We start from the raw sequence: 27,395 nt of genomic DNA, 5'->3' as shown, positions 1-27,395 counted from the left end.
CCCCGCCCCGCGCATGCGCCGCCCAGACTCCCCGCCCCGCGAGGGGAGGGGAACAGCCCCGCCTCCCGCTTCCCGCGCGTCACCGCGCGTGCCGCCGCGGCGTCCTCCGTTGCCCGGCGACGACTGAGCGCCGTCCGCCGCTCGCGCCCCTACGCGGCGTCTGATTGGCCGCGGACGCGACGGGCCGCCAATCGGGGCGGGAGTTGTTGCGGGGTGGGACGCCAGAACCGGAGGGCGGGTGGGCAGGCGGGAGTGAGGGAAGGAGGGGAGCGGCGGGAAGATGTCGAGCAGGAGGAGTGTCGGGGACCCGGAGGTGGGATGAGGGGCACTTCGCCTCGCCGTCACCCTCCCGCTGGCGGGCGGGGAACGGGGGGGACTCGGGGAGCCGGGCCGGAGAGCGGCGGCGGCGGCGGCCTCCTCTCCTGAGGGAGGCAGCCGTGGGTGGCTGATGGGGCGCACGGTCCCCAGCGGCCGGGGCGTCCCGAGGGGCTGCGGGATGTGGGGACCGATTCGGCGGGGTGCCCGGAGTGCTCTGCGGGGGCTCTCGGGGGCCTCAGTGGGCCGGTGCAGCCTCCAGAGGCGTAGTTCGGGGCGGGGGTAAGGATTCCCGGTGTGCTCGGGGTGGAGAGAGAAAAGGAGAGAAATTCTCCTTTTGAGGCTTTAAAGTGGCGGTTTGGCAGGGATTTAATACGAGTTGGAGGTTCAGAGGTCTGTCCTTCTGCCTGAGAGCAGAGGATGTCTGAGAGGCTGCCTGTGATCTCGCTCCTCTTTTTGCTGTCTCTTAGAGCTTTTCAGATTGCCTTTTCTGTTAACGGGGTTTTGCCTTTAAAACAAAGACATGGCTGTACATTGACTTCCTCTTATCTTTTCCCTTTTAAAACAGTACTTAACCAGGCGCATCCCTCAGAATCCCAGATACCAGCATATAAAAACCCGCCTCGATACTGGTAAGTGAAATCGTCATAGGGTAAAAACACCAAACGTGGATGTAGGAGTATACAAAAGTATGCTGAATATCTTAACTGCCTCTGTGTCCTAAGCTGCTTTACCCCGGATACTGCACGGCTATGTCAGAACTCGCATTGCAGTTATGATGTCTCTCACCTTATTATGTCGTGCTCTGTGGTGACAGTTCCCATAAAAATTACTGGTCTGGGAGTTTCTGTGTGGCAGCTTTTCTTGTATAAACTAGTATCTTGATAAGGATGTAATAAAAATAATTATTTGGAGAAGGTCTTTTGGCCTTTTTTTGTTGTTAAAACAGTGGAATTGTATCCAGTAACACCTGCCTATAGTATCCATGCAAAAACGTTGGGGAAGGGCCGGTGTGGTCACAGTTGCGCTTGAAGCGGCGTGTCAGAGGCAGGGTTTGAATACTGAGGTCCTGATTTCAGCTCTCTTAGAGAGAGGGCTGTCACGTACTGAGTTTTAGGTAGTGACTTTCTGAAGGTGATGACTCTGTTCTCCAAAGCATCATCAAAACAATGTACTCTTCTGAGTAAAGAGGGCTTGGTGTGCAACTTGTAAATGGGAAGGGTGCTACGAGGCTGGGGTTTTTTGGAATATCGCCGTTCTGACTAGCAGGGTGTGGATACTTCTGTACTCCTTACTGAAAATCCTGTAAAATAAAATTTGGGTGCGTTCTGTAGAAGAACTGAAACGGCGTTGTGGGTATATGTCGAAGATGTGAGCTCCTGCTGGTCATGAACACTTGCAGTGACTTCCTCTATCCAGTATGGAGGCTTTAACCTACGGAGCACTGCCCGTTCCCAGAGGTGGTTGGCAGCTGGGGTCCTGCAAGTCCTTTGACTGACTTTGCTATTTAGCTCGGCCTTCCTTGTGAGAGAAAAGCGCTAAGAGAAAAACTGTGGTCTTTTTGATTTATGGCTGCCTTGTATTGTCATGGTGAACGAAGATCTACCACAAATGTTTGTTATCATAGTCTGATCTTTTCCTTCAAAAAAATTAAGTTTTAAGCCTTAGCTTAAATCTTAGCTTAAATAGCACTGAAGAAAAACACTAATTAAAAAATTGTAACAAACTGATGGGTGCTTGTTGTTGTTACAGGGAACAGTTTGACAAAATACACTGAGAAGCTGGAAGAGATCAAAAGAAGTGAGTAACTGGAGAGGAGCAGAATGTAACTTGCAGTGGGTTAGTTCAAAGCTGAAAGAGTATCGAGGAGCAGGGGTTGAATCCCAGGCCCTCCGTTTGCTTGGAAATCTGCACTCCACTGATTCCCCCAGCCGTTTACAGGAATGAACTGTAGAAACACGCAGCAGTAGGATACAAAGGTGCTTCTACCTTGATTCTTTGCTGGCCACCTTCCACTTTATCCTGCGCCTTATTTCTCTGGCTCTCATTATGCTTTGCAGATTTAACTTAAGAAACCAGGCAGGCAGGTCTAGGAGTCTTTCCAGATTCTTCTTTGTGCAATTTTTGTTATTGAATGGAAGCCAGACAGGAAGAAGTTCTCTGGATTAAGAAAACTTGACTAGACTCATCTGAGAAGACTCAGAAAACTGCTTCTGAGACTTTATTTCACTTTTAGGTAACAAAATGATTGAACTTGAGATCTTTTACCTTTGTATCATTTTAGCGTACTTATCTACCAGATAAGTACTTATTCTATCAGAATACTCCAAGATAGGAAAAAGGCAAGCTCATTCCTGTGTAACTCATTGATTTCACCAGAACTAAACTCTGATGTTTTGAAGACTTTGGGGTGTTTAGGCTAATGAAAGCCTAACTGATTTTTATTTCAGCCTGTTTTCCTGCTGGAAATAGGTGCTTTTAAAAAATTCCTACTAATAAAGCTAATGTTTTACTACTTTATTTTCAGCTACTGTCTGCATTCTTTTCAGAGAGAGAGCCAGGAAAGCTATTAAACCCGAAAGCTGCATTTATTAACATGAAAGAAAAATCCTCCCTATTAATGAGGATTAATTAGGATTTTGAATGTTCAGTTTTAGTTCTTAAACCCACTTACTGTGTTTCTCTAAGATGGTAACATTCAGATTATAACGGAGGTCACTTAACTGTCACATAAATGTATTTGTGCTTGGCTTTGTGCGAAATGGTCCTTTGTTGCTGGTTTGTTTGTTTGGTGTTTTGTTTTTTTTAAACACCACGGGTCTTTGGGGAAAATCAAAAGAGAAGTGACCTTGCTTTCCAAAATCCTGTCTTGACTGTCTGAGATTTCAGTGCTTAACAGTGGATTGCCATCGCTTTTTATCTGCGCTGAAAATCTTGTTGTATGGGTCTGTTTGGTTTTCAATCTCTGCTGTGAATCGATTTCATTTCATGTAGGAGTTCTTTTGTTTAATTGTGGTTCTGGAATCCAGTAGAAACTTTCTCATTATATTTGTGCTGAATAGACACCTTGTGTTCCCAGGCAGTTTAGAAACTTCTCCCCCTTGATTTCTCATGGATAGATGACACTGTTTGGACACAACTTTAAATACCCAGTACAGGCAACTCTCTGTCTCTTGTGTAATGTGAGAGAGTGGGACCTAATACCGCGAGCCTACTGTGGAACCAAAAATGATAAGAGAGCTGGAACCACGGTGATTTGTCCTTCGGAGGACTGACTTGAAGAGACACCAAGTCTCTTCCCTTTCTCTGCTGTTGCTTCAGTCATTGCTGAAGCCCTGAGGAGCACATCCTCGAATACACAATAATTACAGCTTCAGACCAGTTCACTGAAGCAAAAAATGTCAGAAAATTCAAATGGACCTTCTAGGACAGAACCAGGTATGTCGTGTTGCTTTTGCAGTCAGAAGCAGCGCTTCTTCTGAACTTTCTGATAACTACCGGGAGGCTCGCGCAAACGTTCAGATTGGTTTGCTCCAGGTCAGGCTTTGTAATAACAGTTTTGTTTTGTTTTTTTCTTGTTGATAATTTTGGGTGGTAAAGGCAAGATCTAGGTCATAAAGGCATGTTGTGGAGTAAATAATCCGTGCTTGAGGTGGGAGGAAACCATCCAGCAGCTGTATCGTATGAGGACTGTGACAACGGTTCTGCTTTGCCAGTGTTTATGTACATCCAGCACTTCATAAGCTTTGCTGCTTTTATTTGTCCTTCTAAATTAAGTTTATTTCTTGCTCTTCACGTGACTGAAGGGCTCTTTTTGTCCATGACTGCGGAATTTAATCATTTGGACATGGGCTATGCGTGCGTTTTGTGTTGGGCAGGTGAAATGGGCTGTATAAAAGATAATTGTTGCTGTTATTTCCGAGTTATAAAGGGAAGCTTTAACAACCTGAGCTTGAGGCTTGAAACCAGGTGGTTTTGCAAGAACTGTGAGAGTCATTTGCATGTTAATTGACATTCTGAAATCTAGTTTATGTGTGGGTCTTGTACTTCAGACCTATGGTTTGGAAGCTGTAGTGCATGCTGCAGTGCACGGGGCTATTTTGGATGGGCTCCTTTTTTCTAAGGCAAGTTGTTTAGTAGCAAGTAGGCACTTGCTTTGCAGCTTAAAAAACATTATATGGGGTAGGATGTTGAATTTGGGAACTCTGCTTGCTATGAATGCTGAAAATTAATTGGCCTACCTTTGCAGGAAGTGTATTTAAAAGGAAAGGATAGGAATAAAAAAAAAAAACACCTAGAGATGAAAGCTCACAATATCTCTTCTTGTGTTGGTTCTGCTACCATAACGTGCCCGTTGGCTGTGTACGGGGAGAATCTTGTCCGAGCAGAACATCTGTCAGGAAGCGCGTGATCACCTCTTGTATTGGGAAGAGACCTCAGCCTCCAGCGTTCATGTGGCTCCTTCTCTAAACACATGTCAGCTTGAGAGTTTCCATAAGCTAATTTTGCAGTAATTTTTTGTGTGGTGGTTACAGGAATATGGATTGGAGCCCTTCCCCCTTCTCTCCCATCTTCCCTTGCTTAAGCTATGGAGCATTCAGCAGATGGTTTTAGAGGATTTAGAATTGCTTAACTGGCTGGATTTGATAAAGGTCCTATTCTCCATTGTTAGCCCTCTTAGCTGAACAGCTGGAGAGAGACCGGTTTGGAATATTCTCCAACAGTTACTAAAACTGGTAGAAAGATGCAAAGGATTTTCCTTTTTTTTAAAATCTGTGACTTCAGAGGTGGAGCCTAGTAAGGGAGGAGGAAGAAAAGAAAGGAGGAGCAATTTTATTTTTTGAGAGAGCTTGGATTCATTAGAGCATGGCTTCAAGAGCTGCATGCAGAACTTAGTTACAGCTGCAGTGCCTGACACAGGAGGAATTTTGTTCATCTTCTTTGCCTTTCCCTGCCAGTGAAGGATTGATCTGTTTTGGTTTGGTTTGGTTTTTTTTCCCCTCCTCTGCTGTCTCCTTTCTAGCTGTAAGTTTCCCAAAGGACGAGGCTTCCGTTACTTCCCGTGGGAGGCTATTTCATATCAAGATGTTCCTACTGATACTTGTCTTAGCTTCTCTCTCCTACTACATACACCCTTTTGTTTCACACTAGAAGGCTTCTCTCTTCCTGGTGTTTACGCATCTCGAGTATCCGTATGCAATCAGACTTCCATCCTTGTCATCACTTACTTAGCACTGTTAATCTCTGCTCTGGTTGTTTGCCAGTCATTCCGACAGACCGCTCAGTTTTCTTGCTGCCTAAGCTTTGTCTTCAGGCTTAAGACTCAATTAGTCCAGTTTCTCCATAGCAATTATGTGTGCTTCAAGCTGGTATCCATGCTGATCTGCTGTTCAGTTTTCTGCGTTAAACACCTTCTGTCAGTTATCCTTTCCTTCAGATAGCCTTATTAGCAAATTGTAGGAATTGGAATGTAGTTGTCGGATAAAGTAAGAAAACCTGGAGCATTTTAATCGGTAAGATTAAACCTACATGTTTAGCTTAGTATTTGGAAAGACATAGTCTGAGAAACAGTGTCCCTGTGCTCTGACTGCTGTAACTTACACAAACTAAAAATTCAGGTAAATTAAACCTTTTGGTTTAAGAGGCTTTGTGACCGTAGCGGGCTTCAAAGAACAGCAGGCAAGGTGATAAATTCATGAAACTGCTTCCCTCCCCCAGCAAGAACAGAAAACACAAAGTAATACAGATTTGAGTCTAAAAGCAACTAAATCTGCCTTCTCCACTTTAATCATATCTGGACAAGATCTCTCTTTATAACTGGTATTACTTTTCACAAAGCCTTCAGCTTTGCCGCTCTGATCCTTCAGCGCAAGCTTAGCGCCCAGAAATCCTGCCTTGTTGGAGAAGCGAGTCTACGAGAATAGCTGGGACTAAGCATATCGCCTGTTATTTGCAAAAGCTGGGAATTAACTGAAAATTTACATTGTCCTCTTCTGTTTTGTTTTTGAAGATTACAGATATAAAAAGGATGAGCTGTTTAAAAGACTGAAAGTGACGACTTTTGCCCAGTTGGTATGTATAGTTCCCTCTCTGGCCTCTGAAAGTTATCTTTTGTGAACAGCATTTTTGCTTTGTCTAAAGCCTTTTATGTAGTTATGTAGCCTCAGTGTGTAATTCTTCTGTTTTGGCTTCTTCCTGCCCTCATAGATTTCCCTTAATAAAAGCAAACCATCCAGGCCAATGTTTTCAGAGTAGTCAAATGCTTTTAGTTGCAAATTGAAGTTTGTAGTGACTGTCTTTGAAATTTGTTCCCTTTTTTTTTTTTTCATTAACTTAAGAGGATCTTCAAGCCTCTTACAAAAGAAAAGGGCTATGTAAAGTAGTATTCAAATCTGATCTCATCGAGCTTTGTGTCAAGTAGTCACAGCCTGAAGCCCTCCCTAACAGCGGGTTTAACTGCAGAAGATGGGAAGGTTGTGACTTCAAGGCGTTCTGCGTTTTTTTTAATTAAAAAGTAATGAATCAAAATACTAAAAAAATGGTAAATCTCATCAGCAAATAAAGAGCTGTGTGTTGCTTATATGTAGGTTCAAGAAAATTAGTAAAAACTAGACAAAGACAAGCTTTCCTCTAAGGAGAGAAGGAAAGGGAAGGTTAAACTTGCAGTTATTGGAGGAGTGGGTTTCTGCAGACTCATGTCTTTAGTTCCACTGGATTGTTAAGACCAGTCCTGTGACTCTCACTGGTGCGATGAACTGATTTAGTATGTGAATATCTCAGGTCTGCTCTCGCAGACCAATTAACCATGTGCGATTTTAGCCAGCGTAGTGTATGCTCTAAAATGTTTCGGTTGCAGCCAGTGACTGGACTTCATAAATATCAGAAAACATTCTGGTATTTGATGTTGCCAGCACAGCATATCTGACTTTTTTCTTTATTCTGAGTTTGTGTTCTTTTTTTTTTTTTTTTTTGCTACAACTTTCGTTTAATAAAAGGACTCACTTGCAGTACAGGCATCATATATGCACCTATATGTGACCTTGAAGTCCGGTAGAAGTTGCATTGAGTTAAATGTGTTTTGGCTTGAGGATTGTTTTTCCTTAAGCTGATCCCCGCTGTCTTTCATTGACACCAGTGCATGCGTATCAAGGTATCATTGCTTGCTTTTGTTTCCTGCAGGTCATCCAGGTTGCCTCTCTATCTGATGAAACCTTGGAAGTGACAAATGAGGAGATCCACAAGCTGGAAGGTAACAATATTTATTGTAAGCACAAAGAGAAGGAGCTGTAGACTGCTGTCACATGGTGAACTGTGTCCTGACAGACATAGCTGACTACTCAGCAAGTCTTTTAATCAGGGCGAAAAAAATAACTTAGCCTGTGGCCTGCAGCCATTCCACTTTTGGGATGCTCCTAAAACAGAAAGGCTTGCAAATAAGAAAGGCCTTGTGCTGCCAAGTTTATTGTAGTCACTCAGTAGATATCATGCATCAAGAATTACATTTTTATTGAATTGTTAAAATGAGATCTTGAGCCCATAAAAATCATATGGCTCTCTATTATTTTTAGTATGAGGCTCTCGGTACGTCATTCTTAGAAGAGGATGAAGATAAAGCTGTCTTTTGAGACGCACTTTCTTCTAAGAATAGAAGCTGGGCTTAAAGCCTGTTTATTTCCTGCAGGATTTTAACTCTTCATACCCTGTTCTCTCCCCAGACGGTGATTCTGCTGCTCGAGATGCAGATGCTGAACTCACGGCAGGGACAAATGGGAAAGGAAGCCCCGATGGGACACCTAGTCCAGTTCTGTTCATAAACAACACAGGAGCTGGGGAATCCTATCGGTCCACGCTGCAGAGGTGCCTGATAATAATACACTATTTTCTTCCTGTCTTAGCAGATAATTATTTTCATCCAGCTAGTTATTTTAAATTGCTATTAAGTGGCTTTATATTGTATTTCTCACTAAAGCCTGATTTTCCAGGTCCGGGGATGTGAGTGAGAGAGAGGTGTTGGCAGGTTTTACTGTCTGAATGACTTTGGTTTGAGGCTGTAACCCAACACTGTTGCCACCTGATGGATTGTCTAAATGGCTGACAAGGAAATATGTTTGTGGGATTTGATCCAGGTCCCTGGGTTCAAGAATCCATGTTACAAACTGCTCTCTGGTAAACTCAGTAATGTGCCTTCCTGATGATCTTAACGGATTTTCCTGTGATTGATAATACGAGTCCAATTTCCAAATCCACTACATTGCTAGTCAAGGTCAGAGATACCAGGTACAGATACCAGGTACCAGATACACTGTAAGAGGAAGCTTTGTCTCAGCCCTTCCCTTGCTATACCTGTGCAAATGTTAACAGAAGAGTTGAGACGCTAGCCTGACAGGCTTGGCCATTGCATATCAAAGACATCAATTTACAGAATCACAGAATTGTATAGGTTGGAAAAGACCTTTAAGATCATCAAGTCCAACCGTAAACCTGACACTACCAAGTCCACCACTACACCATGTCCCTACGCACCTCATCCAAAAGTCTTTTAAATACCTCCAGGGATGGCGACTCAACCACTTCCCTGGGCAGCCTGTTCCAATGCTTGACCACCCTTTCAGTGAAGTAAAATTTCCTAATATCCAGTCTAAACCTCCCCTGGCGCAACTTGAGGCCATTTCCTCTCGTCCTATCACTTGTTACCTGGGAGAAGAGACCGACCCCCACCTCTCTACACCCTCCTTTCAGGCAGCTGTAGAGAGCGATGAGGTCTCCCCTGAGCCTCCTTTTCTCCAGGCTGAACAACCCCAGGTCCCTCAGCCGCTCCCCATCAGCCTTGTGCTCCAGACCCTTCCCCAGCTCCGTTGCCCTTCTCTGGACACGCTCCAGCCCCTCAATGTCTCTCTTGTAGTGAGGAAACTGAACACAGGATTCGAGGTGTGGCCTCACTAGTGCTGAGTACAGGGGGACAATCACTTCCCTAGTCCTGCTGGCCACACTATTTAGTGGTCACAACTTAGTGACCACTAAGATTATCTGGAGGTTTCTGTTCATGTCCTGTATCCAATCTAGTGATGAAATGGGAAACCTCTGCATAGCGCTGCTTGGAGATAACTGACAGTTATTTAGTGTGTCTGACTTGCTGAGATCTCCACGTTGGCAACTTCTTAGAATTATTCTCCCTTACCTCAAAGTCACTTAGGACATAAAACACCTGGACTTGACTGATCCAGAAGAGTATGGTATGTTCACATAGCAAGGCTGTATTCTGTTTATTTTTTTATATTTATAACAATAAAATCAGTCTCTTATGATGTAGTGGGAAGCCTGAAACATACTCTCTCCACTTTCATGTGGTGTCTGGCTGTACTGGAACGTTAAATGGGCTATTGGAACAGTTGATGGAAAAGCGCTCTGACCTGGTGAAGAGGTAGGGAAGTATTCAGAGTGAGAGCTTGCACCATAACCTCTTTCCTCTTGTAGTGTGATAAGTGGTGTTGGTGAACTGGATATAGAAAAGGACGCTCCAAAGAAAGCAGACGCTCAGGCTAAAGACATGCCTTATCCCGACTGCCCCTTCCTGCTTTTGGATGTACGAGACCGAGATGCATACGACCAGTGTCACATTGTTGGAGGTGAGAAGGCCAGAATTCCACAGCGACCTAGTGGGGTCGTATATTCAGCTCTTTGTGTCATATTCTGGCTGGCTTCATTTTTTTTCCCCCAAGATGGGAGATCACTTGGGTGCAGAATGCTCTCGGCACTCATCCAGTACACCCATCTTTCCTGGAAAGGGATGAGGGGACCGAGCTGATGTTAATTCCTTATTCAGTGGGTTTTCAAGTCTGTTGAACCCTAACAAGTCTGTGTCAGTTGTATTCCAGGTTGTGTGACAGTTGGTGTTCAGCCACTGTATGATTTTTTTCTCTCGTTTGTTTGTTTGTTTGTTTGTTTTCTCCTCTGCAGCTTATTCTTACCCTATTGCAATGCTGTCTAGAACGATGAACCCATATACAAATAGTATTCTGGAATATGTATCCTTTACATATAAAGTGTTGGAATTTAAAAAAAAAAAACAAAAAGGAAATTAAGGGGATGTTGGTGGGGGCTTCCAAAACCAATTGGAGCTATAGCAGTCGCTGTGACCTGGACAATGCTTAACCAACAAAATCTGGGGATTTCAAGGAGGATGGGAGGGGAGGTCCTTTACGCTCGCTGTGATTACCTGGTGTGGCTCCACTGCCACCATCAGATGCTGGATTCTAGTTCCTCAAGGCTGTAACACCTCTTGACTCCAGTGGGAGCTGCCTGAATTTGGCATTTCTTGTGATTTTGGCTGCTGGAAGGCAAAGCCATACTTGGGCACCCGTCCCCTGCCGTTGCTGGAGTGCTGGGCTTCTTGAGGGATATATTCATCAAATCCTTTGGCTTCCTCTCAGCACCTTGATGGGGATTGGTTTTTCGCTGGAGGATGGAAAGAGGATTATTAGCTAGGAGTAGGCTGATAATTTCCCAGGATGTTAGCTTGTGAGGGCTGCAGGGGAGAGGGGAGGCTGTAAACGAAGGTGCCTCTTGCTATTGCCTGTTACTAACCAATCTTCAAAACAGTGGTGGACACTTGCTGCAGGGGCTGCACTCCAGTGGGGATTAGGCTGTGTCCTTCCACCATCTGGCAAGCCCCAGCTGCTGAGAAGTCGGTTTTAAAGCACCGGTGAAGGGAAGGCATTCCTGCCTGATGCTCACAAATCAAGTAGGGAGTCTCTCAGTCTCCAGTCCCATTTGTTTGTGTCCCTTCTTCTTTCTAAAAGGTATTAACGATCACCGTAAGTTTACAAATTAATCCTTAGCTCTTCTACCTATCAGAAAAATGCACATGGAAAAATTATTATTTTGTATGACAATGATGAGAGGTTAGCCAGCCAGGCTGCGACAACCATGTGTGAGAGGGGCTTTGAGAACTTGTTCATGTTATCTGGAGGTAAGTGGGGATGGGCAGGACTCCCTGAGATCTCAGGTGGGTAGATCGAGAGCAGAGAGCAAGGGTTGCATGAGCTGGAGATTGGAAAGAGCTGGATATTCAGCTCTGTCAAGTGTTTTACTTGTGACTGGTAAAATCAGTGATCTCATCTTAACTAGTGGTCACTGATAACATGTGATCTGTATGTCTGCAGGCCTGAAGGTCCTTGCACAGAAGATCCCGGAAGGACTGATCACCGGCTCACTCCCTGTGTCCTGCCAGGTGGCAACTCCCACTGGATCTGCCCGAAAAAAGACCTCTCCCAAAGCGCCCCCTGCGTGTGCTGAGAATAAATGGAGGTTTTCTGCAGATGATCTACAAAAGATAAAGCACTACCTGGAAGAAGAGCACATTCCTTCAGACGCTGCCAGTAAGACTCCAGGACAAATGCTGCAGCCACTTTCTGTAGCTCTTGAGCCTGCCCTGCAGCAGTTCTCTGCTTTGCTGTATTCTCTCCATGAGATTGCTCAGAGAGGGAGAATTTTTTTCCAAACTGACTGAGAAAATCCACCAAAACCTGTACTATGCCAATCCCAGAGGACTTAAATCTTATATAGCTACACAATGGCAAAATCCTGGGCCTGCTGAGGGTGGGCATATACCATTCTGCCCACTATATTTAAATGTCTTTAGGTTTTACTGGTGATTAGTAGGTTCTTCAAATTCTTAGGCCTGCACAGCTAGAGTCTGCCCAGAACCCTGCACTGAATTATCCATGGGTCTCCATGTTTATAGTGAGAGCTGGAGAGCCAGTGAGGGGCAAGAGATCATTTGTGTGTCCTTGTGCTCCATCACGCACACAGCTTCTGATCTTTGGGGTTTTTTTTCCACAGGCCGTCTTAGCCGTGGTTCTTCAGGCCGCGATTCCAAGCTGACAACTGTGAGGAGCAGCCCCAGTCTCCTCAGCTCTGCTGGCAACGTGGGATCCCTCACCACCCGCTCGGTCAGCAGGAGCAGCCTCCAGAACAGGCCGTGGAAATAAGCAGCGGTGTCTTCTTCCACTGAATAAATGAATGTCCAGGTTCTGGGAACCCTGAGCAGTGCAGCCGGTTTGTCGTTTTAGGAATCTGCAGAGAAAAGCAGCAGTGGTATATAAATGGCAGCTCGGGTAAGGCTGGGGGAGCTGGAATGGTTGACGTTTTGTAGAAGCAGGAACGGTATCACTTTGGCAAGGCTGACTTTTAGGTGCAGTGTCAGGACAGAGTTGATATAACTGATTTTGTAGGGGAGAGAGGAAACCGGTAGTAAAGCCTGTGACCAGTAGAAACAGTTCTACAAAGCTTGTAGTTCAGACAAATGAATTTGTGTCTGTAACAAATACTCCCCCTGTGCTGTGCCTGGAACTGCAGACTGTGCAAACAGGAGAACACATGTGAAGGTAAATGGGCCAGAAATCATCTGTGAGCAAAAACCTTGGTGTTTTGTAGCAGAGATACAGACATTCAGCAACTTGCCAAAATGTTGGAGAGAGGATTCCTTAAGTTGTTTTTTATATATATTTATGTTAATGGACAGAACTATTTGTAATAAAGTTGTTTTTGGAAATAATGCCCAGCGTGGCACTGTAACCTGACAATCCTGTTTACTCATGGACAGATTGTGAAACAGTTCTATATTTTTAAAGGTGAGCTGGAGGTGAAAACTGTGTTTTCCCTCTTTTCTCCCTTATTGTCTGGATGGTTTGGCTTCTAACTGTGCTTTTTCTGCTTTGTTCTTGCCGTGGTTACAGAGAGCTACTGTGTGGTGGTTTTGGTTCTAAATGAGATTAAAGGAGAGAGTAAGGCTGCCAGATGTGCTGAGCAGGGTTTTAGCTGACATGTCTTAGGGCAAAATCATCTGCTGTGCCCCTCTTGGTGTGCAGGCAGAGTGTCTCCTTGGTTCCACTGTGCACCGGTGGTTTGCTCCTTTTCCGACTTGCCAGAGCACGTTGCTGGTCACTGGAGCCGCAGAAAACTGCGACGTACGTGGAGGAGCCAGTCACTGTTCTGCTGACGAGGCTGACTTCCCTAACCATCGTACAGGCAGGCACGAGTTGAGGTTAGGAAGCAGAATGTCATTTTTGCTTCATAAAATGCTTTTGTGATGCTTGGAGGCAAACTGCATTCTTCAGTGGAGCAGCAAAGAGCTCTGCAGTTCCAGTGCCAGGCTGGAAATTTACTCCCAGTTACACCTTTGTCAGTGTTTTTGGAGTAGCTTCTTTAAGGTTAGGGTTGCTGAAGGGAAATTTTCTTCTGCCCTCTTACCAGGGTCCCTAAAACCTAGCAGGGACCCTGAATCTGGTAACTGAACAGGACATGAAGTTTTCGTAGAAAACAAGTATCAAGCTTTCATGAAATCGGTGTTTACGCTATACCAGTATTGGCTGGGTGACCTAGAAATCACCTGAAACTACCCCGTGACAAAGCAGAGTTGCCTACTAGAGACGTCGTAGGTGGTTACAGAGAGATACTGCTCTCTAGCCTTTAACTACAGTATTGCTCAGCTTGGTCCGGCTTTGGCTTCTTGATCTTGTGGGTTTTGTGCGTGGCTTTTTGGGTTTCAGTGGGGTTTTTTCCCCCTTTTTGAAGTAGACAAGTAATCTTCAACGGACCCCAAAATTCAGCAGTGGTGCACATCATCAGGCGGTAATTCTGATGAAAGGGCAAGGTGCGAGAAATTGCATATAATTTCCAGTTTGGCAGTTTGTCTCAACATCCCTGAGCACGTTTATCATGTTCATTGTGTCTCCATGAGTCTTAAATCAGAGGAGTGCTGATCCAGGGACTGGCAGTCTCATTCTGATGAGAGCCGTAACCTCAGTCCTCTCCAGAGAAGAGTGAGGTGATCAGCACAAACTGATGCTGTGTAGGGATCCCCCAGAGGGAGAATAAGGGGAGAAATCAAGGGGGATAGGGCAGAGCCAGCATTTAAAATGTACTGAACAAAGTAATTCAAAGAGCTGAATGCCCCTGTGTGTTCAAATACACATCTAGATTTTTATGTGTAACAAAATCTGATTACAGGGGGGTAACTTAAAGCTCCCAGCTTCCCAAAGAAGCCCTTGGACACTTTAAGTTGTACAAACCAGCTCTAATTGTACAAACTGTCCTTCCAACCCATCTGCTAAGGATCGCCCATGTCCTGGGTTTCCATAGGGAGTGTGTGTATGTACCTATGTGCTATAAGAGTTGGGCTGGTCGAGTATGAAGATCAAAAAATTAAAGATCTTATTTCAGCCCATCCTTAGGAAGCTGGATGCATCTCACCATCTTACTAACTGCTCTGCTTTCTTACCTTCCTACCTGATCACGCTTCTGGAAGATTCTTTGTTGGCATTTTTATTTTGAACAAAGTAGCTTGTCCTCCTAGGTCAGACCACTTGGCTTTCTGTGGAACGGCAGCATTACTTCCTGAGAGAAAAGTGTTTGTTTAAATGGACTGAGCCCAAAGCGGGAGCCACAGGAACCTGGTTCTTGTCCGCACTCTTCTTCCCTGGCAGCCTTGGGAAGCTGACTCGCCTCTTGAAGCTTTAGTTACTGAGTGGCGATGCTATTAGGAGTCCTAATAAAATAAATAAAAGCTAAATAAAGAAGCATAGCAGAAATGCCACGTTTAGCTTTGAACGTATAACGTGGCTCCCGCAGCTGCGTAGTCTGATCTTGATGTCCTGAGTCCGCTGCTCCTTCCTGCTTTGTACGGCACCTCCATTTTTATGTCATCGTGAAATAAAAACATTGAACAAAGTGGCATCTCCTGCATAATTCAGTTGGTAGCTTGCCGAGGCTGGTTGGCTGAAAAATGATACTCCCTGATTGATTTAGCTGAATGTGCACAGGAGAGGTGAAAGCTATTTATTACGTACTTGAAAGACAGGGACCGGTACAGCACACAGGGTCCCACCAGTGTGCGAGTAGGAGAATCTTTTGGCTTCGTGAGTGCTTGGAAGTGTATAAAATGCATCTGTCTGAAAACAGAGATGAGAGTAGTGGTCGTTGTGTTGGCTTAAAGTCCTGATTTTGCTATCCAGCTGCGGGAACAGATCCAAAATCCCTGGCTGCTCTAGGCTGCATGAAAACCTCCTTCTGAAACGGACGGACAAAACTAGTCCGAGCTGTTTGAGATCCTCCAAATCCAGGGCATCAAGGGAAGAACTGAATGTACTTTCCTGTCATCTTGATGGATTTCTATGTTTTTGGACTCTTGACTTGGTATAGTTTGGAGGATAGAGTCAAACTCTATAGAGTCTGGGAGTTTTAATTGTTTAATTTAATAAAAAGTAAATGACACCACATGGCTGAGTACTTCTTTTCAGGTTGAGCTTTGAGAGCTAACAGAGAGCATGGAGCAGCGCCTGCAGAAGCTGGGAGGTGGCAGGGGCTTGGCTCCCCCTCCCCATGGGATCGCGGCAGGTGAGGAGGGACCTTTCTACCAGCGCTGCAAGTTGATGTTCAACCACAAAAATACACAGAATAAATCACACTGACCCAATTGTCTCATGTCCCAGAGCCACTCCGGCCCCTGGGAGGGCTGGGGAGGGTGGGTACCCTCCTGCCAGCACAGCTGCGGTGTCCGAGGTCTCTGCTTGCCCAGTAAGTGTCAGACTGAACCTCTTCCCCTTCCATCCTCTGCCAGAGCAGAGGGAAAACAAGCACCTTCCTTTCGTGTCCCGCTATTTTCATGGCCTTTTAATCCCCTTTTCAGGCCACTGGGCCAGCGCGCGCCGTTTACGTTGGCTGCCGCTGTGTGCACCCACAGGAATGCCGAGTCAGTCTCCGAAAAGGCTTTTCGCTGTGACTTGGAAAAAGGGAAAACAACAAAAGGCATTTCTCGTCCTTCTTTACGTTTATTTATTGCGTTCTTTCCTCCCCCTCCCCCCAGCTAATTCAACCACCACTCGGCCCCCGATCCCGGTTAGTAGAGATGGTTCCGCGCATGCAGCATGATGACCTTCAGCGCCAGCCACGTCTCCTGGGCGGTCGGGACGATCTGTTTGGCAGGGAGCAGGAATCCGTAGCGCCCCGTGTCCCGCAGCTCGAAAGTGAAGGAGTACTTAATGCCCTGATTGTACGTCCAGTCGATGGTTCCTCCGCTCGCTTGATCTGAGTGGGGGAAACAACGGGAGGGATGCGAAACGTTAGTCGCTCTGCGTCGTACGGGTATTTCACGGGACCTTTTGTCTAAGCCAAGGTGTGAGTGATGATTTTGGTTTATTTTGGGGGAAACCACTGCTGCCCCCGTTACTTACAGATGGTGGTGATGATGCTGCCGTACTTGTAGTTAGTGCCGTACAGAGAAGACAGAGCTGCGACCGCCTTCTCGGAAATCTGGTGCTGGGAATACACAGAAGAGAGAAAGATGAGCCAGAAAAGGGGAAAGCCTGGGGGATACAGCCTGCAGGAGAGGTTTTTTGCTCGTGCTGCAGGCAAAAAGGACGCCAAAGCTCAGTAGCCTCGGCCTGGGGGAGTCCCCAGGGGCTGGCAGAGGAGCCAGGGCTTCTTCCCAGTTTGCTAATACCCCCTCCACGGTGCATGATGGAGGTTGCTCCTCCTTGGAGGAGGAGAGCAGCCTCGCATCATCCCAGCCCCCTTCAACCCTCCACGTCAGCCCTACCAGTTCCTTCTGGTCAGGCACTGGGGTGGTGGTGTAGCCGTAGGGGTAGAGCAGGAGCTGGGAGTAGCTATGGATGGAGACGAAAGCCTTGATGTTCCCGTGGTTCTTCACAAAGTCCACGATGGCCTTCACCTCGGGCTCCGAGTTGGCGTAGGGTCCATGGTACGTCTCTGAGCAGGGGTTTCTGCTGGCCCCGGGCCCTGTGGAGAAGGGAAAACACAGTGTGCGTGTTTGGTGGCTTTGGTGGCAGTTGGGTGGCTCAGAGAGTCACAGGGGCAAAGGGTCTTTTCCGTCTCCAAGCCCAAGAGCTTTTCCCACCCCTCGGCTACTCGGTGGCCAGCAAGGAACGCTCTTGGGGCTCCTCCTAGACATTTATATGATGGGTTTCATGTGTGGTCCCCACCCTGCTGGTCGCTAGGGGACATCAAAGGCCTGGTGGAGCCCAAACCCACGTCTCTGCCAAGGAGAGCACATCTCATCTCTTCCCCAGGGGACATCAAAGGCCTGGTGGAGCCCAAACCCATGTCTCTGCCAAGGAGAGCACATCTCATCTCTTCCCCAGGGGACATCAAAGGCCTGGTGGAGCCCAAACCCATGTCTCTGCCAAGGAGAGCACATCTCATCTCTTCCCCAGGGGACATCAGTGGATCTTTCTGAGCCAGAAATGGCCTCAAAGCTTCTACCTGGAGGGTGGAAACCTCCCCCCCCCCAGGGCCAATGGAAGAGCTCTGACCTCCGAAACCTGCATCCCAGTTGCGGTTGGGGTCCACACCGACGCAAGTGGAACCCGGGTGCCTGGACCTGGTCTTGCGCCACATGCGGTTCTGGAAGGGCAGAGCTGTCTCAGCTGGTGTCCAAGGCCGGAGCTCCACCAGCCTCCAGCAGACAGGGGGCTGTCATCTGGGGTGTCTAATGGGTCATGGTGGTCCCCTTCCCACCCCATAGAAATGTAGACAAGGAGGATTTGAGCTTTCAGAGGCCTCCATGTGCAGCACCCCAGTCCTGCTCCCCATCCAGTGTGGCTGTAGGAGCCAGGGAGAGGAAAGCCGGGACGGTACCTGCGTTTGGGTGAAGACGAAGCCGTCTGGGTTGGTGACGATCTCCAGGAAGATGTCCATCTTGTCCAGGACAGAAGCCAGACCTTCATCATTCTCATGATCCAGGACAATCTAGAAAGGACGGTGGTTTGGGGCTCCCTGGCACTGCTGGAGCAGCATCCCCTCCGTGGGGTCAGCCACCCAGCACGGTGGCTGCAGGACCTTGTGGCCCTTCGGGGGCGTAAGACGTGTCCGGGAGGTGCCCATACCTTCTTGGCGAACCAGACGCCGCTGGCCTGCGTCACCCATTCACGGGAGTGGATGCCAGTGTCGATCCAGACAGCCGGGCGGTTCATCCCTCCTTTGCTGAACTGGAAGAGCAGAGGGGTGGGGTTGGCTTTGCCCTTGGCCCTGCTCCCTGTGCCAGTCACCCCGTGAACCCCAAATCCTCACCCTGAGCACGTAGAGGGGGCGGTTCTCTGTCGACCGGCCGATCTCGAGCTTGCTGACCAGGTTAGGGTTTTCGGCCACCAGCAGGTCCATGAAGGCGTAGATCTGTGCAGGAGGGATGGGGAGGGTCACGCCTGGCTCACCCCCTGCCCTTGCTGCACGTGGAGCAAAGGGTGCAGCGAGCAATTCCAGGATACAATTTTCCCCCCCAAAATGCCCCGAATCTTGCACTTGCTCACCTCATCCAGGCTGTGGTAGGTGGCATAGTCAAAGGTGCTGGTGGAGAGCGGCAGCTGGCGGCGGCCACGAAGCATCTCCATCCGCTCATGGTCCACCAGCGCCTGGGGGACACGGGGCAGGATGAGACCTTGTCCCCTGCCGCACTGCAACCCCATGTCTCGCCCGTCCCCCCTCCGCCACCGCTGACCTGCACGTCCTCGATCACGATGGAGTAGGAGACGCCGTTGGCCTCCAGGTGGGCTTTGAGGGGCTGCAGGCTGGGGAAGGGCACGCGGACATCGACGGGGTGCCCGAGCCCGCGGGGTGCCAGCCAGAAATCCAGCTGGAGGGGGAGAAAGCGAGATGGGGGGTCGGATCCAGCCTCAGGTTCCGCCCGCCCCCCCCCCGCACCAGCCTCTCTCTTGCTTTTCACCAGCTGGTCCCTACCATCCCACATCCAGTCCCCCCCCAGCTCCATCCCTGCTCTACAGCGCGGTTTGGGGGGTGCAAAGCAAGGGACACGGGCCGGGGGGGTGTCCCCAAAAGCCACCCCCCAGTACCTGCAGCTCCTCGAGGTCCTGCAGCTCCTGCACCTTCTGCAGCTCCTCATCGTTGGTGGGGACGATGCGCAGCACCTGGTGCCTGTGGGATCAGGGGGTGCTGGGGGGGCAGCGGGGCCAAGCTCCGACCCCCCCGTGGGTCCAGCCTAACCCCCACCCCATCCATCCCCCCACCCTGGGGATTTGCACTGAGCCTCTTTCCGGGGGTGTCCGTGCCCACTCAGGACTGAACCGGCTCCTTCTGCCCTGACCAGTGCCACCGTCCCCATCCCGGCCACCCCCCGCCAGCCGGACCCCCTACCCAACAAAAGTCTCGGTGCCGGCGGCCGCTGCCACCAGGGCAGCCAGCAGCAGGAGAGCCCTCATCGTCAGCTGAAAGAGCCCGTCCCATGTCCCAAAGGCACCCTGGGGCCTCTTAAATCCCATCGGGATGGTGGCCCCCAGCCCGGCCCCCTCAGCTGTCCCCTTTCCCAGGGCCGTGGGAAGGCTCCGGCTGGCACCGGCCAAGGTTGGGCACCGCAGCCCTGCCGTCCCCCCTCTGCGGTGCTCCCGGTCCCCGCCAAACCCGTCCTGGGAACCGGCCAGGGCTGTCAGTGAGTCACCTGCCAGCAGGGTGAGAGGCGGGGAGGTGCCAAAATCCCACCGCCCACGGTGCCGGCTGCCGCTCGGAGCTGCGGGGAGGAAAAGAGCAAAATTGGGTCGAGAAGAAGTTGCAAGATGAAGATTTTCGCACTGGGGGCTCAGCGAGAGGGGGACCTGAACCGTGGACACATTGGTGGTGATAGTGGTGGGGGAATTGGTTTAAAGTTGGGTGCAGGACAGAGGTTTAAGTGGGTGACGGCCATCCCAGGTGGCAAAAATAGAATAGCAAATGCCTGAAAGCACTTTGCACCCAGCGATGGCCCTGAGGGTGCCCGGTGTCCTTCCTCCCAGCCCCCGGGGAAGGGACAATGGAGCGATGCTGCCCAAAACCCCACAAATTTAGGTTTGGTTGCCCAAAACCCACCCATCGCCTCCCAGGTCCTTCAGGGCTGTTGGGCCCAAAGGGTGGGGACTTGTAGGGACAAAGCCATGAGGGGGGAATAAACACCTGCAGGGCTGGGAATCCTTTCTTGCTGTTTTTTGGGGTTGTTTTTTTTTTTAAGTCTAGGATGAAGAAGTAAAGGTGCCAGCCTTAAACCATAAAAACTCTCCAGGATTATTTATTGAGATGAGGGAACACCACAGGAGCTGCTGGGTTCAGTACGGATGCTCCAGGACGTGGACCATGATGTCCAGCAGTGCCACCCAGGGCTCGATAGCAGTAGGGATGATCTGGGTGCTGGGCAGGAGGAAGCCGTAGCGCCCCATGTCCCTTAGCTCGAAGGTGAAGGAATATTTCACCCCGTTGTCGTAGGCCCAGTCGATGGTGGTGCCATCTGCTATGTCTGCAGGGAGAGGAGGGGAGATGTGATCCCAACGCTGGGCATTCATGGTGGACGTGGCACTGCGGGATGAGGAAGGGACACTTACAGATGGCGTCCACGATGCTGCCGTAGGTGTATTTTGTCCCATACACAGCAGCCAAGTCGCTCTCTGCCTTTTTAAGCCAGTTCATTCTGCAAGGGAGAGCCCAAAAGTGGTGAGACCTGGTGGACCAAGACCTTGGGGCAGCAGAAACCCCAGGGCAGCGGGGTCTAGAGCCCAGCATCGTTTCCTACCCCCTCTGCTCTTGCTTTTCCCCAAAACACCCTTAAATTTTGGCGGACGGGAGGTACATCTTGCAATCGCCCTCCCTCCAAGAACCAAGTGATGGGCTCAGTGTGCAGGTTGCATCTAACGAGAGGAGCAGGGAGGATCCTGGGATGATCCGACCTGACTCTTCCAGCAAGGCTGGCACTTGCAGCCCCATGTCTATGTTTTGGGGCCATCTCACCGGTTCCTGGTGGTTGGGTGCAGGCGCTCTCTTGTAGCTGTAGGGGAAAAGCAGTTTCTGGGAGTAGCTGTGGATGGAGATGACCGATTTCACATTCCCATGGCCACAGCTGAAGTTCGCGATGGCTTTCACTTCGCTCTCGGAGTGGGGATAGGGGCCACAGTAGTTCCTGGAGCAGGGGTTGCTGCCAGAGCCGGAGCCTGGGGCACGGTGGAAGAGGCACCATGCAGAGAGGCCGCCTCGGGGAAGGGTTTCTAGTCCCCAGGTTTCTCCCGTCTAGCAAGAAGCTTTGATGCTTTGAGGCACGAGCAATGCCCAGTGTGGGGACCTGGTGGCCCGGCTCTCACCTCCAAAACCCGCGTCCCAGTTTCAGTTGGGGTCCCCGCCAACACAGTGGGAGCTGGTATTGATGGACCTCATCTTGCACCACATGCGGTTCTAGGAGCAGATGGGGGCGAGACCATCACAGGGATGTGAATCCCCCCACCCTTGGGGGACAGATGACACCCTCCTGCCCAAGCAACTCCGGGGATGGGAGGAAGCCACCTCCAACCACTCTCCGTCCCACATGGGAAGAGACATCCCTCCCCACCCAAAAACTGTGGCCAGCCACAGTTGGCAGAGCCAAGCGCCAGGCCAAGTTCCCCCCCACAGTGTCCCCACACTCATAGAGCTGTGGGTGAAGGCGAAGCCATCAGGGTTGGTGACGATCTCAAATAAGATGTCCATGCTGTCCAGTATGGCGGTGACGGAGGGGTCCTGGCCATACTCCTCGGCGACCTGCATGGGGAGGGGAGCGGGAGCTGCCTCGGTGCCCCTCAGGGACGAGGGATGTGATCGAGCAGCACCATGGGGGGGGGGGGAGGGGTGTTAAAAAACGGCTGGGGTAAGAATTGGGGTACCATGTCCCAGGGCACGCGGTTACCTTGTTGGCCACCCAGATGCCGATGGCTTGGGTGATCCATCCCCGTGAGTGGATGCCGGTGTCCAGCCAGATGGCCGGCCGGTTCGATCCCCCAGTGCTGAACGGTACGGAGAGAGGGGGATGTCAGCCCCACGCCCTCCCAGGGCTGGGCAAGGCGAGGGTGCCACCGGTACCCACCTTCAGCACGTACAGGGGTCTGTTCTTGTAGCTCTCCCCAATCAGGATCTTGCTAACGAGGCCAGGATGATTGTCCACCATCATGTCCATCCAGTCATAGATCTGAAAGGAAGAGTTGCTGGGTCATGAGTCTCACCCTGGCTTTCCTTTTAGTTTTTAGGGTCTCCAGCACCAGATGCAACATGCAGAGCTTCCCTGGAGAAGATCTGGTGCTTCCCTGGAGAAGACCAGGTGTGTGGACCTCTGTGCAAGCAGGGAGGCGTACATCGCAAAGGCTTTTGCAAAAGCAGAATGAACGGTGGGGCAAAAAAAAGCTCTGAGATCCCCCAACACCATCACAGCCTCTATCAGCCACCCACTGGGCTCCAAGCACAGGGTTCGACCCCCCAAATGAAGTTGAAGATGTCTTCCAGTGAGGCAGGGAGGTGCCAGGAGAGGCCACGCTGCACATGGAGGGATGCCCGGTCTCCTGGCTCAGCTAAAACCTCCACCCAAGGAGTAGAGACATGTCCCAGGGGGTCTCGCTGCCACCATGAATGTCACCGCATGGATGCAACCACGACATGGGCTGAGTGTGACCCCAGCAAGACGAAGTGAATGCTCTGCAGAGCAAAGTACCTCATCTATCATGTGGTAGGAGGCAAAATCGAATGTGTTGGTGCTTCTCTCTATCCTGCTGGACTTCATCATGGTTTTCTTTTCCTCATCCAATAATTCCTGTTTAGGAGGGAAAAAGAAACCCATCAAGCAGGCTGGAAGGAGCAGGGAGTTGGGTTTTTCTTCCATGTCCTCACGGTTTCCAACCTTTTGGGTCTTCTGTTGGGATTGAGCCATGGGAGCTCATCCCACTCCCCACCACAGCCCTTACCTGCACATCCTCAATCATGATGCTGTAGGAAATGCAATTGGACTCCAGGAAAATTTTTGACTGCTTGGAGGCTGGGGAAGGGCACCCGCAGGTCAGCTGGGTGGCCGGGCCTGGTGGGGTGACACCAAAAGTCAACGTGGTGCGGAGGAGAGAGTTCAGCCCCGTCCCGTGCTGGTGCTCATCAGTTGAGCTCCCCAGCACCAAAAGGGGTCTCATAAGAGTTTCCCATGAAGGATCTAAAAAGATCTTTGGACGAGTTTTGGGACACACACATGGGGGTACCAGGATGGGTCAGGGTCCCTTTGCCTCACTCAATGGATCTTCTACAGAAACATGTTTCAGCCCAAGTTGCTTGTTGGCTGCAAACGTCCCTTTGAATGATGAGTATTTGTGATTTGAGTAGATACAATGAGACACCAGGGTCACTGCATGCCGGTTTTGCTCTTTAATTCGGTAGTGGTGTCTCCTTAGATCCCCACCACCCATCTCTCCCCTGCCACTCCCACTCCTTAAATTTTTCACTGGGATTCACCCCTCAAAGCAACCAGGGCAAACGCAGCAGGAGCAGAGTTGTGTTGTAATTCAAGCCAAAAAAAAAAAAAAAAGCAATGACAATTTTAGACCTGAATGCTCAGCCTGGGAACAACGATGCTGCAGTGGCTGGGGTGTTCCCACTTCATCCGAAACAGGAGGGTTCAAGGTGCCCTAACCTAAATATTATATTTATACAGCTATAAATTATACGTGTCCAAAATGGGAAGGAAAATTGGATGTGAGGTCAAAAGGAGGGAGCCCTGGATGTCACCAGGGTCTCTGTTTTACACTGGCGAATGCTCAGGGCCCCATTGCAGCTCACCTGCAGCTCTGCCTCCTTGGCCAGCACCCTGAGCAGGGTGCTCTGCTCCTCGTTGCTGGCCATGATGCGGAGGACCTGGTCCCTGCAGGGGGGCAGAGCCATCAGTGCATGTGGGAGGGATCACAGGAGAAGGGAAGGAGCTGAGCCTCCAGCGCTGACGTGGCCCCATCACGGGCTGGGTGGAGGCTGTGAAAGGTCTGCACCAGCTCGGTGGGTTGGAAAGTGCATCAGTTGTGGGAGGTTTGGTGTCAAGAGCAAAAAATGCAGGTTTGGAATAGATGCAACGGGGAAAAGAGCACGTGCCAGAGAGCCCATGGTGGTCTCCATCCTTCCTTTGATCACAAGAGCTCTCAAAATGTTAGGAAATATCTAATATACAGACATTTCCTAACAGCCTCTGCTCCAGCCCAGCTGGGCTCCCCGGGGACGGGTGCAGCCCCCCAGCAGAGAGGGAAATGCTCTCCTGCCCCAGCAGCAAGGTTTCCCCATCTCAGTTCAGTCCTTCCCCTGGAAAAGCTTGGGGTGATGCTCTCAGGATTTAGCATCCCCTAATTTCTACCCTCTGCAGCAGCCAGGAGGGTGCTCAAAACTTCCCTCCAAAGCCGGGGTGAAACCACATCTTTCCTGGTGTCCATGCAGCAAAAGCTGATGGCTTTCCCTCCGTCGGGATGTCACCCTTCTCATTGACCCCAAAGGAGGGTGGACAGGGCCGGGCATCTCTCACACCGGTCCCCGTCCCCACCAGGGGTGCCCTACCACCCCCACTTTCAGCAGGACTCACCCCACGAAATGCTGCTCGCTGCGGGTGGCTGCCACGGGGGTGGCAAAGACCAGGAGAACCTTCATGGCGAGTGGATGCAGATGAGCCTCAGCTCCTGAGGGCATATATAGCCCCTTGTATAGTGCTCCAGGCGTATTTGTGGACCTTCTCACCAAAGCCACATCTGCTGTCCCTGCGGAGCCGGCAGTGACAAACAGATAAGCCAGGAACGGCTCCTGGGAACCCAAATGTTTGCTTTATTTGGCGAAGTCAATAAAAGAGCAGCCACATTAGGGAGGATCTGATAACGTCTTCCTTGGCACTCGGGTCCTGCCGCGGGCAGCCGGGGAGGATGCTGCGTGCCCGTGCACCCAGCTTGGTGCGAGTAGGTGTCATGGTCACAGTCACCACCTACGGGGGTGAGCCAGCCCACAGGCGTGGGAGGGTGGTGATGGCGGGGTCGTAGGACCCCGTAGTACACAAGGACACGGCGCATTGTTTCCATGAATCTCTTTATTACAGGTTATTCTTAGTAAGTTAAATATAATTATGATTAGTAAAGCAAGTGTATATTACAAGTTGCTACAAAATTACTAGCAGAAAAGCAAGTATATCTACATATATATTTATGATTCATTACTTATATGCACACCTAGCTAGCTATCTATAAAATTCAAAATATATCATTCAACTTATTACTGGTGCCGTTCATCAAACTGCTCCCAGGAGCGGGGCCAGTTGACGATGGATGAAGTCTTACTTCAAAGACGATGGGCGTGACGGAGCCTGGAGCCAGGCGTCCCCAGCGAGGGTCTGAGGGTTTGCCCAGGGATGTTCACCCAGGGGTAATGCTTGGAGAGAGAGAGGGGGCTCGTTTTGGGGTAGAAAGCGGTTTATTTTTATGTCTTTGGTGTAGATGATACATGAGTGGGAGCAGGACAGCAGCTCCCAGAGCAGCCGGTGCTGACTTCTGCTGTCTTAGGAGGTCAGTTCGTTATAGTGGTTTCTTTGTTCCACAGGTTATAGCAGCGTCTTTGTTGTGCACTTATCTATCATGGCCCTGAGCTCCTGCCCGCACTTGTCAAGGATGCTCCAGGTTCCCGGGACGGGTTCCCAGGCTGGCAGACATCGTCTCAGTCAGTTTTTTAGCAGACATCTTCTAACCGTGGTTTGTTTTTTTTTCCCCCATTAAAACCAGGTCGTCTTTCTGGATGCACCGACAGCAGGGTGTGCTGCGGGAAGGTGCCACAGTCGGGGGATCCGTTACGGCTTCATAATGCGGAACTGATGATGTTGGTGAGCTGGTCCTGGCTGGCGGTGCCAGGGTAGAGGTCCTCTTGGAGGCAGGATCATGGGGTCGTTGAGGTGGGAAGGGACGGCAGGACGTCTGTATCCGACCTTCTGGACAAAGCAAGGTTGGCTCTGGGGGCAGACCAGGTCCCTCTGCGTTGGGCCTTGGAGCCCTCCAAAGATGGAGGCTGCACAGCCCCTCTGGGCGATGTGTCCCACTGCTGGACTGTCCTCCTGGTGTCCTCCTTGCTTCAGCTGACACCGTCGCCTTTCCCATCATGCTTTGTAGTGAAGAGCTTGGCTCCCTTTTCTCACTAACCTCTTCACAGGGATGGGAGGGTCCCTGTTAGGTCCCCACACCCCAAAGCTGTCTCATCTCCAGGCCAAACCAGCCCATCTCCCTCAGTATCCCATCATGGGACGCATCCTCCTCTTCCTCTTGGTGGCCTCTATCGGTCTTGCTCCAGGTCTCTTTGGTGCCAGGGGTCCAAAAACTGGATGCAGTTGTCATCAAGCCACACACTTACAAGAAGAGGCCCCAGGTGGCCTCAACACCTGGATGGTTGGATGGAGCTTCAAAGCCACAGGTCTACAATCCTGGCCGAGGCTCCTCGGGCTCTGCAGCTCCTGCCCACCACTTTCCACAAGGTCCCCGCTCTGGTGGCAGCAGGTCAGCCAGATCCAGGAGCCAACTGTGTGCCCTGGGCCCTCCCCATCAGCAGGGTTTTACCAGGGGAGTTTTTATCACCAACCGGAGAACGGGATTTTGGAAGAGTGGGTCAGTTTGCGAAGCAGGTGCCACCAGACGAGGCCGTGAGCAGAAGGGATGGGGACACGTGTGAGGAGCACTGGCTGCCCCACGCTTGGGTTTGCTTTCCAAAATGGCTACGCTTAACCCAAAACCAAACCCACGTGGTGCTTCCCAACGCCTCAGCTGCCCCTTCACCTTTCTTTCCCCACCAACAGCCTCGCGTCCTTTGAGTCTGAACTGACGTTTTACCCGCTGCGTCAGGTGTGTTTGCTCTCCTGCCAAGCTCACAGAGGATCACAGGACATGGAGATAAACCTGTTAGACTTGCTAATCACTGCAACAGCAGCGGGGATTGCTAATCTCTTGTCCTTCAGTGGCTCCCATGCATGGCCCTGAGCTGTTTGCTCTTAATCTCCAAGAAATTAGCAGGCTGAGCAACAGAACGAGGGAGGCAGGCTCTTGAGGGACCATGGACTGGCCCTGCTGGATAAAAGGAGGCGTGCTCCCACCTCTATCCTCCCTCTAACCGTGCCCACTGGGCAAATCTGGGAGGGAGAAAAGGAGCGGGACAAATATATGGGAACACTAGGCCAGGAGACACCCCTCCCACCAGCGGTCAGTGACCTGGCAGCGTCCTGAGGCTCATTAAAGGAAATTAAATTCCTTTAATCAGTC

At 50.1% G+C, this 27,395-nt stretch overlaps 2 protein-coding genes and 1 pseudogene across 2 annotated transcripts; 1 reads left to right on the top strand and 2 right to left on the bottom strand.

Annotated features, from left to right (window-relative positions):
- The first annotated feature begins 220 nt into the window (after positions 1 to 220).
- Positions 221 to 12,354, top strand: CEP41 (centrosomal protein 41). The gene is made up of 11 exons (XM_072856878.1): positions 221 to 313; positions 884 to 947; positions 2,068 to 2,115; positions 6,326 to 6,387; positions 7,495 to 7,564; positions 8,031 to 8,172; positions 9,790 to 9,941; positions 10,273 to 10,340; positions 11,170 to 11,284; positions 11,478 to 11,693; positions 12,157 to 12,354. Exons 1-11 carry the CDS (start codon positions 281 to 283, stop codon positions 12,303 to 12,305), a joined length of 1,119 nt encoding a protein of 372 aa, XP_072712979.1. The 5' UTR covers positions 221 to 280; the 3' UTR covers positions 12,306 to 12,354.
- A 3,859-nt stretch (positions 12,355 to 16,213) lies between these two features.
- LOC140652697 (carboxypeptidase A1-like) lies at positions 16,214 to 19,604 on the bottom strand. Its single transcript, XM_072863872.1, has 11 exons — positions 19,480 to 19,604; positions 19,179 to 19,260; positions 18,827 to 18,961; positions 18,639 to 18,740; positions 18,403 to 18,504; positions 18,219 to 18,320; positions 17,971 to 18,081; positions 17,646 to 17,736; positions 16,913 to 17,112; positions 16,548 to 16,632; positions 16,214 to 16,401 (listed from the first exon to the last, which is right to left on the bottom strand). The coding sequence occupies exons 1-11, from the start codon at positions 19,602 to 19,604 to the stop codon at positions 16,214 to 16,216; spliced, it is 1,323 nt and encodes a 440-aa protein (XP_072719973.1).
- An 813-nt stretch (positions 19,605 to 20,417) lies between these two features.
- On the bottom strand, positions 20,418 to 24,765 carry LOC140652655 (carboxypeptidase A1-like; annotated as a pseudogene).
- Positions 24,766 to 27,395: the final 2,630 nt, after the last annotated feature.

This window comes from Ciconia boyciana, chromosome 1, assembly GCF_034638445.1.
Source record: "Ciconia boyciana chromosome 1, ASM3463844v1, whole genome shotgun sequence".
Lineage (NCBI taxonomy): Eukaryota > Metazoa > Chordata > Aves > Ciconiiformes > Ciconiidae > Ciconia > Ciconia boyciana.
Note: the sequence above shows the minus strand (reverse complement) of the source record. Positions and strands in the feature narration are given on the sequence as shown.